General features: G+C 41.5%; 1 protein-coding gene across 1 annotated transcript in view; it reads left to right on the top strand.

The window, feature by feature from the left end:
* Positions 1-15060, top strand: part of RFX4 (regulatory factor X4) — an 84431-nt gene that overhangs the window by 64709 nt on the left and 4662 nt on the right. The window contains exon 14 of the mRNA XM_054016272.1: positions 4699-4837. Coding sequence (XP_053872247.1) covers positions 4699-4837 — 139 coding nt within the window. The remainder of the gene's footprint in view (positions 1-4698; positions 4838-15060) is intronic.

Here is a 15060-nt window from a genome sequence, read left to right as displayed (position 1 = left end):
TGAAGGTGTAGTAGATCAATTAAACTGCGAGCCCCAAATTCATGGTGTAGCTGTGCAGCAATACAAATCTTTGTATACATTGTCATTTGGTAGCTTTGACCGATGAACACTACATTGAGATGTTGAAATTAACTTAAACAGTGGACACTGTAGTCATAGTCATGTTTCAGTGTTTCTGGAACTGTGCAAAAAATTACACTTTCTCATTTTGGGCATCATTGTTTCATCTCACCTACAGGCTTACAGCAGCACTTGACAGCTCCACATGATACCTCATCTAAACATGCATAAAATAGCTTTCAAATGCTATATGATGTGGGTGTGTGTAGGGTAGGAACATTAAACTCCAAACATATGGTCCTTGTTGGAGAATTGACGCATGCTTATGAGTGTGCTTTGCTGGTGCCATGTAGGCAAGCCCTGAGTCCCTCCATTCCACTGCTATCAGGAGTTAATTGTGAAATCCACTGGGAAATTGTCCCATCCTTCTCTTGTGGTGTTCCACGTAGAGGATGACAACCTACTACTGCTATCAGTTACCCTGTTAGCTCAAGTGGCAGAGGTCCCTGCGGTGGATCTAAAAGTTCCAACTCTGCTAAAGACCCATATGGGTGTCAGTAGGATGCAGCATGATGGAATTTCGTGTATTCAGTTTTCTCTTTAAAAACCTAGGAAGAAATAGTATGTGATCATGTAATTAAAGACTGTATCATAATTCACATGCACAAGAGAGCTGAATTAAGGTTGCATAGGCAACCTAAATTCTGACATTTCCTAGCTTTCAAGTGCTTGACTTTGCAACCTTAATAATGTTCTTTTAAGTGTGTGTGTGTGTGTGTGTGTGTGTGTGTGTGTGTGTGTGTGTGTGTGTTAGGAGTATCTGGCATCTATACCCAGTAGGCAGTTTTATTTGGTTCCCAGTTTGTGAACAGCTCTCAAATATAAGACTACTTTCTATGCTGTATCCCTGAAGATATAATAAGAATTGGGAGGAAGATATTCTATTCTATATAGGTTCTTATGCTGCCCTTATCTCCATATTATCTGGGTACCTTTCAGAAGTGCATTAAATGTCTTGACTAACATCTGACACATGTGGCTTGTTCTCTGATCCTCTCCTTAGGGGGATGGTTAGTTGGTGGGCATTTACTATACATATTGTCATGTATTTGTGTTAGAGAAATCAAGGTCAACAAAATGCACCTTGCACTTTGAGTGAAAAGTTGTGAGATGTGTGATGGTCCTTAGTTCTTGGGGGAAATCATTCCACGATCTTGGCCCCAAGCTCTTTCTCCTGTACAGACAAGTTTAACCTTATTGAGGAGGAGTGGAATAATCTTCATCCTGGAGCTTTAATTAATCTTTTAGATACCTTGGGCCCAGCCCATTGTGTGCCTGAAAGATAAGAACCGAGCCCTTGAACTCAAATTGAAATTCTTTGGGAAGCGAGTGTGACGAGTGGAGGACAGGTGTGATGTGCTTGCAGTAGCCTGTGTTGCTGAGATGTACTGCAGCATTCTGTAGCTGTTAAAGTTTCCTGAGCGCTGAAGACTTCATGCCCAGATACGTCACAATGCTGCAGTCCAGCTGAGAAGTGACGAAGGCAGGAATAACTGAGACCAGGTCGTCGTCCACCAGCAAGAGATAATCTCCAAGCCAACTGGAGATGGTAGAAAGCATTACTCATGGATGCTGATATATGACAGCTTAGCCTCAGAAAGGACTCCAAGAGCGTTCCTAAACTGTGGACAGACTTGACCAGTGGTGGGTGTAAACCTTCCACAAAAAGAGACTGCACCTTAGAATGACATAAGAAAGCCAAGGCTTACCACTGACCACCAGAAAATCTGTTGTTGGCTTTGAGCCTCATGCTGCCCTGCAAAGAGGAGCAAGGAGCAAAAAGACCCCCCCGAAGATGGGTTGCAGTAGAATAAATATGGGTGACAACTCCATGGCATGCCCCTGCCTGTCCTTACCAGGAGGCTGAAGAAGACTTGTCATGTGGACACCACATGGTTGAAAATATGTGAGTTTGGAGGAGTGAGGGTAGGGACAGGGAGCTGCTACCATATACAGCATGCTGTCCTAGGAACATGCTTAATGCACCACTGAGCGGAAATGCAATGCTGGTCTGACTGACATTATCTGCCCCAGAGATAGAGCACAGGCATGGCAGGAGGAGTCATGCTGCCATCGGGAGGAGTTGTCGTGCAGAGGCCTACACTCTAAGTTGTCCAGGGTAGCAAGAGTCCAATTCAGACTGTTCTATAAAATTGTTTGGAAAAAGGTATAAAAAGGAGACAGAATAAATGAGTCCAGACCAAAAGGTCTACTGAAACCACCCAAGAATGGTGTTGAAATCATGACCACTAAACAAGAGAATGGAATTGAAAATTAATGGACCAAATTTGGTGTGTCAGCAAGCAGGCCTAAATAGCAAACACAATAACAAGGGGATGAGGTATTATTCCTATCACCTCCTTTGGGTCATTAAAAAGAGACTTGGAGGGGGGAAGGGTATCAAAACACGAGGGCTGGAGACAGGTAGACTGAAAGGAGTGAGCTCTACCATCATGGCTGCCACCCCAATCTTCTCCCGGAACCCACCCTAACACCCTTGGGCCTTCATTGACCTGACCCTGACAGATGCCCAGACCACATTGAGCCAAAGAGAGGGACACGGTTGACATCACCTCTACCAGGCTAAATCCCAAACACCGGTTGGGATGTGAGACCTGGGTTGTAGCTGTCATGCCCTCCCTTGAATATAATTTTCCTTTCCCCACCTTATTTCTTTTCTTTCTTCTCTTTTTGCCTTCTAAAATGAATCTGGCTTAGCCGACTAAGATTGTATCTTTCACAAGACTGCTGCGAGCCCACGACCAGAGAGGCAGATAAAAGCAATGCCTTAAACAGCCCAACACTGGGATAGCTTGCCAGGTCTGGGAGTGGTAGATAGGACTGTGTGCTCCAGGTTTCTTTAGGAGTGAGATTACAAGCAAGACTTAGCACCAGAAACAGAAGCTGCACTTAATGTCTTCATTGTGCTTTTCTCTCCCCTCCTGTATGTTTTTCTTGTTTTGTTTTGAAAGGGACCAGAACTGGACTTTAACAACAACAGCAACTTCAACCCATTTCAACTATCTTTTTCTCTCCCCCCTCCACCCCCAGTTATTACATCTTTAATACCATCTCAAAGACTGTCAGGCTGGGGTTTGCTAAAAACGCTACAGCTAAAGGGAATGAAGAAAAGCTTCCTTTAATACATTACCTTTCAAATGCTTTCACTGTTCTTCCTTCTTTTTCTGTAGCTTTAATAAAAGTTTAAAACGCTTTTTAATGGTGGTTGATTCCAGGGGGCTAAGCAGGGCAAGGTGTCTGTACTCAAAACCATGAATCATGTTTAATGTTGTATAGGGACAGGGTCATGTTAACATCTTTGACTCTTTGGGCCATTTATTCCATTCCAATTAAGAGAGAGTGGAGGACCCACCGAGCCTCCCAGTTGGACCGGTCCCCCTTATGGAAAACCTCCCTATTCATGCTTGAGTCCCACTGAGGTCCATCCTCTTCCCTCTTGCTTTGCTCCACCTCACACTTCTGAATGAAGTGGGGCCTCTGGCCCCGGGTTTTGAAAGCAATCATTTTCAGACTGGGTGTCCTGCTGTCATTTATAAACATACCTGTTTGTTTGTCTGGTTTACAATATAGCGCAGTATCTCTAGAGCGCAGTATCCCTAGAGCGCTATATTGAAGACTAATGGGAGACAGTTAAATGTACCCAGACTCTAGATCTACCATGTGCACCTTATAATACTCTGTTTAAAAGATGTTAAAAATCAATAAAAATAAAACGTAAATCAGCCTCATCCTCCCCCCATCCCTATATCAGTACCACTTCTAGCTCGTGTACATTTTTAAAGCCTAGTACTTTCGAGCTAGATTAGCATCTAGCATTTACATGGCCATGCAGAGGTAGGGAGACTGTAAAGAGTCTCCATCCCTTCCCCTCTTGTGTGACCCACCTAAGGATTAACCAGAAACATTCAGAAAAGTGCAGGGGCTTCTCCCGCCGCCATCCCCACCTGTGCTGGAACAGCTGTCCCCAAAAAAGGGGTAGGGAGAGATGGGGAGTAGGTAGAGCCATGACTCTGCCCCTCAGCTCAGCTCCACAGGAAGAGTGTGCTGCACCCCTTAAAGGGAAATAGCAAATTACTCCATCAACCCCATCGTAAGTGGGGAGCACCCATTGCCCTAGTGCAAGGCTGTAGTTGCATTTAACAGTTTAGCTCTCAGGGCCCAGTTCTACCGTTCTGGCTCATGCTGAATAATATTTCATTGTGTGAGTAGCTCCATGAACCACCACTCGGAATAGGGAACTATGGAACACTAGTAAAGGTGGCCAAACTGGACCCTTAGAAAGCACTACAAATGACTGATTACAGATCACACAGACACATGGAGTCACTCTATTTGCTATTTGTGTAGAGCACATAATTCCATTAAGTGACATCTGCATCTTCGAGCTGAGTTGGGGTAAAGCTTCATACAGATTGTTCTTCAGAGCATCTCTCTCCTATGGAAACAAATGCAAATATATCTGGCATGTAGCATTAGAAAACTACAACAGAACTAGTAGCTGGATTGCCGTTATTATGAGTACTAAATGTGTGTGTTGGGGGGGTTCATGTATTTTAGGTACACAGGAAGCTACAACTATGGTAGCTATAGCAACCAGCACCCTTATCCAATGCAGAGTCAATATCCATCTCTATCACATGACACTACTATTTCTGGACCACTTCATTACTCAGCTTATCACAGAAGCTCTTCACAGGTAAGTCTGTTGTCTTACTGCCAATGCATGATTTAATGTATTAAATAAAGATTTTAAACTATCCGTAATCAGCATTCAAGCTATTTTAAACAATCTTTAATATGTGATGTTATATGCTATGCCCTGATTTTTACTCTCAGCTTTTACAGACCATAGCGGTCTAAAATTCCTCATAAACATTTTCATCCTGGCTGCAGATTCTTTTGCCAAAAGTCACTTTAATCTGTGAAGTTGTTTTTGAATACTAGGATCTTAAATGCAATTGATGGGATTACAAAAAAACGTTTCTTTGCCAAGCACCAGTCTAAAAAATCAGTTTAAATAACTGAACATTTGCATTAGCTGTTCTGAAGTGAAACAGACTTCTCATTTGAAATAAGTGTTTTAAAATAGCGGCCATAATTCATCTGATGCTAGGATGGGGGAGGCTGGGGATGGACTGAACTTGTGACAAATAGTGCTTGAAATTCAACTCTTAAAACAGAGGCTCAGTATTTTACTGCAGTTCTGAAACGTATATTGGCATCTAATTAAATATGCTGGGTGAAATCCTGATCCCACTGAATGGGAGTTTTGCCATTGACTTCATGGAGGCAGGATTTCATCCCATGTTTATCATAAAGTTGCTTTAAGAACTTTTGTAACTTGCAGCACAATTTGGACTCTATCTATCTAATCAATGATGTAGTATTAAAATCTGATCCATTTATTAAAGCTGTTTGTCTGTATGAGCCCAGTAATGGCTTGAGATGATATAACAGCCTTTGTGTTGGCTGTTTCAAACATATGTATTGGGCTTTTATGCACTTCATATTTAGGATGTGTATCTGACTGAGTCAGTCATTTAATTGTAAATAAAAACTATGGGTCTCGCTCACCACTGCATTACTCCAGTTTTCATTTAATTTAAATGGAGTTACATTGGCATGAAACTGAAGTAGTAGAGTGGTGAATCAAGCCCTGTGTCTTCTGACTCAGGCTGAGTTTCACTGATTGGGTACTGCTTGCACTTTGTTTCTGCACACATTGTGAAGCACTTTGGAATTCCACTGCATGAAAAGCACAACCTTAGTCCACTTTCTATTCTAAGTCTCCCTCTGTACATTAACTACACTATTTAGTTATTTCAGTTCATAAAACTGGCTGTCAGAACCAGCATGGGATTTAGAGGTGCAGGCACAGCCGTTGGCAACAGGATTAGGATGGGTCCACAAAGCAGTGAGGTTCTGGGGGATACACAGATGCACAGTGTGGAGCACAGCTCCACGGGGGCTCTGTGTACGGGGGCTCTGTGTCTGGGAGCATGCAGGAAGCAGGTAGGGGCAGGATTCTGGAGGAGGCAAAATTGGGGGTGTCCATCTGTATGGATCCTCCTATCTTTCATCTATAGCGAATTTAGGGAGACACATAAGGGGCCACGAAGTGTACTCAGTCGTTAGGCTGGAGCAGCTTTCATGGAGGATGCAGTATGTCCTAATGAATAGAACATTGGCCTGGGACACAGGAAACCTGGATTCTATTCCTGGCTCTGCCACTTGCCTGCTGGGTCAACTTGGGCAAATCACTTCCCCTCTCAGTGTCCCAGTTTCCCCTTCTGTAAAATGAGGATAATGATACTCTGTAAAGCACTCTGAGATATATGAATGAAAAGTGCTGCATAAGAGGTAGGTATTACTAACAGCTTGACCGTGACTCAGTGGCCTGTGTGAAGAGATTCCTCCCACAATTTCCTATGCATCTTCCAAGCACCTGGCCCAGACAATTATGCCAGGTGCTGGGTAGAAACTCTAACCTTTAGTACAACAGCTATATCTACAGTAAGACGAATGAGGGATATTTAGGTTTAGTAGTGTAAGACAAGTTTGTATGTATCCGTTTTTCACTACAGTATGTATTTTTTTTATATTCTGCAACAAACCTTTGAAATCAAAGACTTTTCACCTTTTGGAAATCAGTTTTCTATCTCACTGTTATTAATTGCAGAAAAATATATAATAACAATTGCATGAAAAACAATCTAAATATGTGATCTAAGGACACATGCACTGGCTTAGAAATTATCTAAGAACATGTGTCTGTGTATATAATAGAGTGTTTGGCTGTTGCTTTTGTTTAGAAATTTTGTCCCTTACTCAAATTTCTTATCCTCTTGTGACAGTCTGCAATGTCAAAAATAGATAGCATACGTTATGCAAATAACAATAGAGATAACTACATTGAGTGCACACTAATTTCATGGTTAAGGCAACATATACAAATAAAAAAAATTAAAATCATGCAACCATTTTGAGGGAGATTTCTTTTGCAAGCATTGTTGCTGTAGTAGACTGTCTCTTCAAGTCCAGGTTTCAAATAACTTTTCTGCCTCCTTCAGCTCTTGAACATTCTAGAACAAAACAGAACAAGCAGATGTGTCTTAATTGATCATACTTCAGAGCAGTTACCTCAGCTTGAATTTAGTATGTTCTTTCTTACGCTGCTTGTAAACTGAGATTTTTTTTTAATGCAGAATGTAGTCAGCAAAACCCTATTAATGTGCTAATTTTACATTTAAAGGAGCTATAAACTGCACCCAAAGATGCAAGAATGCTTCCAAGAGTTTTAACACTGGCTGAAATCAAGGTGTTTTTTTTAAAGTTTAATGGAATGTTGTAAAATCTCTGCACTGATAAATGTTGTCATTTTATTAGTCACCCTAATGCATAACAACTTAATTATGTGTTCTGCACTGAAAAGCTAAAAGAGATATTATGAAGCCACATTTTTTTTCTAGTGGAAGCATTTGTAAGGGGAACCTGCTGCAAGGAATCATAGAGCAGAAGTCATGACTTTGCAAAATCAAAACAAAATGGGCCAAATTTGCAGGGCCCTATGCAGACACAATTCCACTGAAGTCAGGGGAGCTGCACCCATTTATGCCGGGGTGAAGTTGGTTCCATCAGTCTGCATGGGCTTTTCTGTCAAGTGGCATATATTTACCAGTGTTTTTCTTTTCGAAAGAAATATTTTTCCACAGTCCACATTTGGTTTAAATAGAAAAGTGTAGTTGAGCATTATTTAGTGTACTACTTACCATATTTATTACAGTAGTGCCTAGGAGCCCATCAAGAACTGGGTCTCGTTGCACTAGGCCCTGTACAAACATAAGAGACAGTCCCTGCCCCAAAGAGCTTACCATCTAAGTCAGTGGTTCTCAACCTATTTACCGTTGTGGGCAGCATATGCAGCTCTCTATGTGTTATGTGGGCCGCATCCACAAAAAAATATATATACTACCTGTATGGCACTGAGGATGTCACATGGGCTGCAGCTGTGTGCTGATTGGGCCACAAGTGGCCCATGGGATGCAGGTTGAGAACCACTAGTCCAAGTGAACAAATCAAACAAAGGAGCAGGGAAAAGGGTAACATGCAAGCAGAGTGAACAGTGTGATGGCTGCAAACATCACATTAGTCCCAGGATATTTTTGTTGCTTTTGTTTTATTATGTAAATCGTTTTGATGGGCTTATGTTAGGAGGGGATTAGTTAGATTGAAAGACAAAGGAAGAGTGGGGATTGAAGCAAACAGCCAATCAACACAGTGGAGTGAATGTTCAGAGGGAAAACTGCAGAAAGCAATCTGATGACTAGAGCTGGTGGAGACTTTTTTGACAAAATGTTTTTTTTTTGTTGGAAAATGCCAATTTGTCAAAACCAAAATAGTTTGTAGGAAAGGGACACTTTTGACAAAACTTTGTCGGGAAGGTTTCTCAGGTCCAGGATGGCGGGCGGGGAGGGGACGGGAGGGAGAGCCACCCAAGAGAGCCAATAGCCGGGTGGTTTGGGTACTCACCTGGGCAGGCCTGCCGAGCAGGGGGGGTAAAGGGGGCAATTGTCCAGGGGCCTCGGTCATTTAAAAGGGCCCAGGGGCCCCTGGCTGCCACCACTACCGCGGTGGCGGCCGGGAGCCCTGGGCCCTTTTAAATCGCCTGGGCAGGCCTCAGGTCTCCTAGGTGTACGCAACTGCTGCAGGCCCCGCGCTTTAGGGGGGCCCGCGCAATTGGCCAGTGCGGTCGTTCCCAGAAGTAACGGGTTGGTCCCAGAAGTGACGGCTTCATCACTTCCACCCTGGGCCCCGCGGCCCGGAATTGCTGTCAGCAGGCCTGCACCTGGGAGACATGAGTTCAAGTCCCTGATCTGCTTGATTTGGAGCAAGTCGTGTCTGTCTCTCACCTCTCTCTCTCTCTCTTTTTTATCAAATAACTTTAGAAGGTCTCGGTTTCATCTCGATGCAGAATAGGAAACATTTCCAAAATCTTGAAAATATTCATGGGCTAGGAAAACCGCTTCCCACGCAGTTCTACTAATGCCATCATCAGTAGCTATGGGCTCCTGGTTGAACTGCTTTTTGCAGCTGCTGCGCTGGCTTCAGTCTCTTGCTGGCTCCTCTCCGCACTATCAGCTTGCTCCAATTCCCACTTAAGTCAATGGGGGTCTTTTTATTGACTTAAATTAGAATTAGATTGGGTCCTTTATGCAGAATCTCTCTAAATGTATCTTAATCTTAGCCTGAATATTTTTTAAATCATTTGCCTTCTGGTGGCATCTGCTGATAGTTCTCAGAGCAGCTGCTTCCTATTTATAATTGCTCGGATTTAGCACACCAGGTCTGGCTCACCAGCCAGAGCACGGTGCATCAATGTGAAATGATCTACTGTGTGAATTTTCTAACTACTATCTCATTTTCTAGGCAATAATGCAGACCTCCATATGATCATATGTGGCTCCTGCAACTAGCGAAGTGTGTAATGTTTATACATAAACACCTGTGTATTGCAGGTTATACTTCGTAAATTACCCACCTACATAGTTTTAGCTGAACCAGATGCTGCTGGTGTTACCTCATATTAATAGGTTATTGGCAACAATTTTGTCAAAGAACTTCTGAGCATTTCCACTAACAATCCATGGCACAGTGATGAGATGTATATTTTATTCATAATGTCACTGCCTAGCCAATCTGTGTTGACCAAAGTCCGCTGAGTTTTGATCAAAACTTTTGGCATGAGAAATAGATTAACTTTACCCTGAGCAGACTATGACTGAGTGTATCATTCAGTTAAAATATTCTTCCACTTTCTTTCTAGACACCCATCTTCTCCCTTCTCAGACTCCAGAAACTGTTTGCTACTTCACTGGACACTGAGTAATTTAGGCCCCAACATTTTTTTGTTTTGTAAAACACCAAGTACTTTCACTATACTTATCTTAATATGAAGAGCTATGTTTTCATGAACATGAAACCATATTTGTTTTTAATATTTTAAAATTTCTAGTAACTGAACATATGACACAATACGTTCATCTCCAAGGCAGACATTTATTGATTGATTTAAACTTTCCAATGTGATGTGGAAACCCAAACACAATAGCATTGCATTAATGTACAAGAACTAGGAAGTGACTCTGACTGGAGACAGAATGCACAACTCACCTCTCTAGTTTCACTGTCCAAAGAAAATGTCATGTAAATATAATGACAATCCTCTCGAACCTGGGACCACCAGAGCCAAGAGCATAAGCCTCTATAGATAGAGGTAAAGGACTGAGGCCCTGATGCATAAAAAGCACTTACGCAACTGCTTAAGACCATTCTTATTTAGGACAGCACTTAAGCATGTGTTTAAGTGTTGTACTGAATAGCAATATGTTCCAGAATTGGGGCCTACTTCTCATAGTTAGAAGCTGAAGCAAAGTCATATGTTCTATAGATCTTCATGGATTAGGCAGAGAGGGAAAACAACACACATTGAATAGTGGATTACACAAACATTGCCATGCCAGCACTCAGAACATGAGACAGACCATGAAAAATGTTGTCCCATGAGTTTCAGGACAAGTGGTAATGCTAGGCTTTGATCTCCACGTTGTGTTTACAGTGACAGCAATTTGGGGCAGTACATGTTTTGTTCAGTGCACAGTGATGACTGGCGCTCTACAGATGCGGTATTTATTGAGATTATCTGTTTAAGGCCACAATTCCTTTGGAACTCCAGTATGGCAGTAGTTTAGTTTATTGCGTGAGTTTAATGTAGGCAGCAAAGTGCCTGGAGGTCTACTAATGAAATAGGATTATAACCCACATATCTGTGGGTATATGTGACTGGACACACCTTCTGCTAGACAGCACATGTGCATGTTTACCTGTGTACCTTCTCATAAATAACCTCTTCGCTCCTGCTAATGCTCACTTTGGTGTGGGATATACTGGTAGCCCTGGTAACTCTAATACTACTATGCTCCCTGTGTGAAATTTAGGGTTGCACTTCTAAGAAGCACAGCACAGAACTCGCACGCTGGGGTTGACGACAGAGGCTAAGGTTGCTATAAGCCTCGTTTGCACTTTGCTGACACTGGGCTGTTCCAGGGACTGGAGAGGCCCTCAACATAACTTAGTCCTGAAGTCTTGTCTAAGTTACAGTAGCTTTGCGGGGCTGCCCTATGGGCTGCAGCAATGCATGAGCAGCCCTGCCTCTGACATTCCCCTCACAACCACTGACATGTCCCTAGGCCAGGTTTGGGGGGGTGGGGGAGGCCATGGAAGACAGTCTTACTCCTCTCTATTTGCGGTGCTTGCACCAGGTGAGTTCTTCTCCACCTGGAACTAGTGTTTTTAGAGCCCCTTTATACCACCCTAGCCCTTTTTGCCTGCCTTAATGGGGCTGGAGAAGGGGTGAGAACCTCACCCCATGTGTACTATATCCTTACACAATAGCCTTCCCTTTTCCATATGTCCTCATCCCCCAATAACCACTTTATAATCCTGGAAACTGTAACACCCATTAGAATCAGCCAGTTTTTCCTTATAGATAGTAATGACATTAAGAATAAATAAGGACCAATATTTTCCAAATCCCATTTAAGAAACTTGAATTATTGTTCTAGAAGATATAATTTCATAACTGTCCATCAGACTGTTATGTATTCAACTGAAATAATCACGTACTTCTATTGGAAAGCAGAAAATTACATTTTAAAAAATAAGCATCGGTAAAAATGTTCAAAGTCCCTAAGTCCCATTTTCAGAAGTGCCGAAATCACTTACCCTACATCTGTGAGGGGCCAAGACACACCAAACCTAGCTTTGTACAGAAAAGAGTCAAATTAAAGGTTAGAAAGAAACAACCGATACATAAATAGCTTTTATTATTAAATTTGTGAGATTTTACTGTACAACTTTCCACAAAGTTCATTTGTAACCAGTTCTTTAATACAGATATAACTTTTGACTAGGTACTTGTGAATCCTAAAGATAATGTATATAATAATGACTTCCAATGCTGTTCAAAAGTGTGGGCTAATGCAGTATAAAGTTAGAGCTGCATTCATAAGGAAAATATTTTGCTATTTGGACAGAGACACCTTTCACCTCCTTGCATAATCAACCGGCTTGCTAAAGGGTAAGGATAAAGAGATTATTCTTTAGCCTTGCTCTGAAGGAACTCAGACTCCATTGGTGGGAGAAGACACTTAACATAGTATTTTCTAAAATAATACTAAAAGAAATTGAGTTAATTTAAAATTTTTGGGGAAAGGCCTTAACAATAATCAGCTTAAAGTCATCCAAACTTAAAGGGGTTAGTGTTTCTTGTCTAGTTTAAACAGCAGTGGTAGCAGCAAGTGTGAGTTGACCCAGAAAATAGTAATTTCCTGTCAAGAGCCCTCCAACAAATGTCGCCTTTATATCTGGCAAAGATCACTAGGCCCCAGTGTTTTGAGTTCAGCATGCTTAAGCACTCTTCATTAAACCGGATGTAAAGTGTGAAAGGTGATTCAGGCAGCCTGGGCAGGCATCCGCGCAGATGGCTATGCTTTGGACACTCCAACAAGGCTGAATAGATGCTTCATTGGTTGAGTTAATAGTCAGGCAGGGGCCAATGGGTACTTTAAAAATATTGTCTTTCAATGGTCTCTTCACTGTAGGGAAAAAAGTCACTGACTCATTTGCAATTAGCTGACCTACCATTACAAAACTTTCCATGTTGGATTCAGTCATAACAGAATTTATTGTAAAATAGTAGATATTTGGAGTCCATATTATTTTCAGGCAATTATTCTTTTTATATTCGTGACACATTCATAAACACAGCTGCATCTGAGGTATTTGACTAAACAGAAAAGCAGCACACTGTATCCTGTCCCCTTATACTCAGTCATTAGCCCTTGCTCTTGGGTAAGCCTCACTGTGGCATATTAACTGAAAGTGGGAAGGCAGATTAGCTCTCCCTTTCAATGCATTATGGAGTTTGCTCCATAGGCCAAAGCTTAAATCCAAAAAGGGCATCTTTTTGATATGTTCATTTACTCTACCTGCCAAGTGAACTGCATTGTGTGACTCCCTCATATAATAATGACATGGCATAACCTGGAGAACCTATGAGGATTCCCTAGAGACCAGTCAGTTTCCCTAGAGACCATTAGGTTTCCCTTGTTGAAATTTTAGAAGCCTGCTATACATCACAGAGAGAGCTTCTCCTGGAGTGTGTAAAGTCCTCATTCTCAGTTCATGCAAGGAGGTCAAGCCCTGGCTTTGAATCCCAGCCTTTGCCTCACAGCTTCAAGCAGGAAATTGTAGCATGTCAGGATAACAGAATGTTCTAGTCTGATTAGCAAGAGGGAAAGTTGTTTAGAACATCAGGAAGAAAATATTTTTTTAAGCTGGAACACTGGCTCCAAATGTAATGAAACTCCAAGTTAACATTAAATTCTAATGTGAATTAAGAAATAAATCAATCACAATGTTTATAAGACGAGATCTTGATTAGGCCAATCTAGTATTTTCCCGGTTTATCTCCAGTTCAGACCAACCTTCACTCTGTGGGCCTCTGGAGAGTACACATTTTTCGTTTAAATTATCCCTGAAGCTTTTACCTTTTTGCAAATGGTTCATCCTTATCCTTGCACCTGGTAACAGGACAATTTGTGAACATTGCTCCTCAGGGGCTTCTGAGGCTAGGAAGGAGAACAGCTCACAGCTTTGGCCACTGTAGAGTGGGACATTGCGGTTGATTTAATGACCTCCTCTGAACAGGTCTAGCCAACAGGTTAAATTGGACACTGGGCTACAGATAAGGCCCTTTGTTTTAATTTTTTACTGATTTTTACTGAAAAATTCCCAGGCTTTACAAAAGCTATTCTATTTTCATTCAAATTTTGGACCACACAAGTACATGACAATACTGATTGTTATATTACATTAGGTAGATGTGTTTATTTTAATAATAGATTAGTCTGGGGTGAATGAGAGGCTGTCTGTTAAAGTAAGGCAATGCAGTGGAAGACACACACATATATGCATGCACGTGCATATGGGTATATACTGTTAATGTACAGTTCATCAAATAAACTACTGCATTAAGCTGCTTTACTTTCAATACTCTGACTTTTCTCTATTTGTTGCTTTTTTTTAGCCTCACATCCCCCAATAATAATCTCAATATTTACCCAGAAAACTGTGAAGTTAATCTTTTGCACTGATTTTTGCCCATTTTTAAATTTTTGTAATAAACACTGACATTCCTGGGAAATTTTAAACAAAATAGAAACTGAAAACGAAGGGCCTTAGTTACAAAGTATTGTTTGACTGTACTCTACGGCAGCACATTTGTACAGCTGGACATATGGCAGAGGTGGTCTATATTTCCTAGCATCCCCATATGATTGACTGAATGAATTTCAGAGGGATTTTACCTTCCCATTTCAAATATTGCCTTTGTGGTCCAAGAAGCCTTAGTTCTTGAGCATATTAATGAGAAGGCTCTTCCACAGAGTTATTCACCTAACACTTTAAAGATATGAAAAGTTATTAAACTTTACCTGGAACTACTTAGATTTTCCTTAAATATTTATAATTTCTTTGACAGATTGCTCTAAAAATCTCTAACCTTCACCAACCAGATTAGTTACCCAATTCAAGTAGACTGCGATGGTCCTAAATTCTAAGCCTGATTCAGAGACTGACTCCCTCTGTGGCCTTAAGTCCCTTAATGTAAAATTTCAAGACTTGATTTTCATTGGTGTTGAGTACCTAGAGTTCTCATTGTCCTCAATGAAAGCTCTAGGTACTCAGCATTTCTGAAAATCAAGGCCTTTAGGATGAAATAACGCCCCATTGAAGTCAATGGCAAAGCACCACTGAGTTTTCCTGTCAAACATTGTACAGGAAAATATAATATGCTACATG

This window comes from Malaclemys terrapin, chromosome 1, assembly GCF_027887155.1.
Source record: "Malaclemys terrapin pileata isolate rMalTer1 chromosome 1, rMalTer1.hap1, whole genome shotgun sequence".
In the NCBI taxonomy this organism is placed as follows: domain Eukaryota; kingdom Metazoa; phylum Chordata; order Testudines; family Emydidae; genus Malaclemys; species Malaclemys terrapin.
Note: the sequence above shows the minus strand (reverse complement) of the source record. Positions and strands in the feature narration are given on the sequence as shown.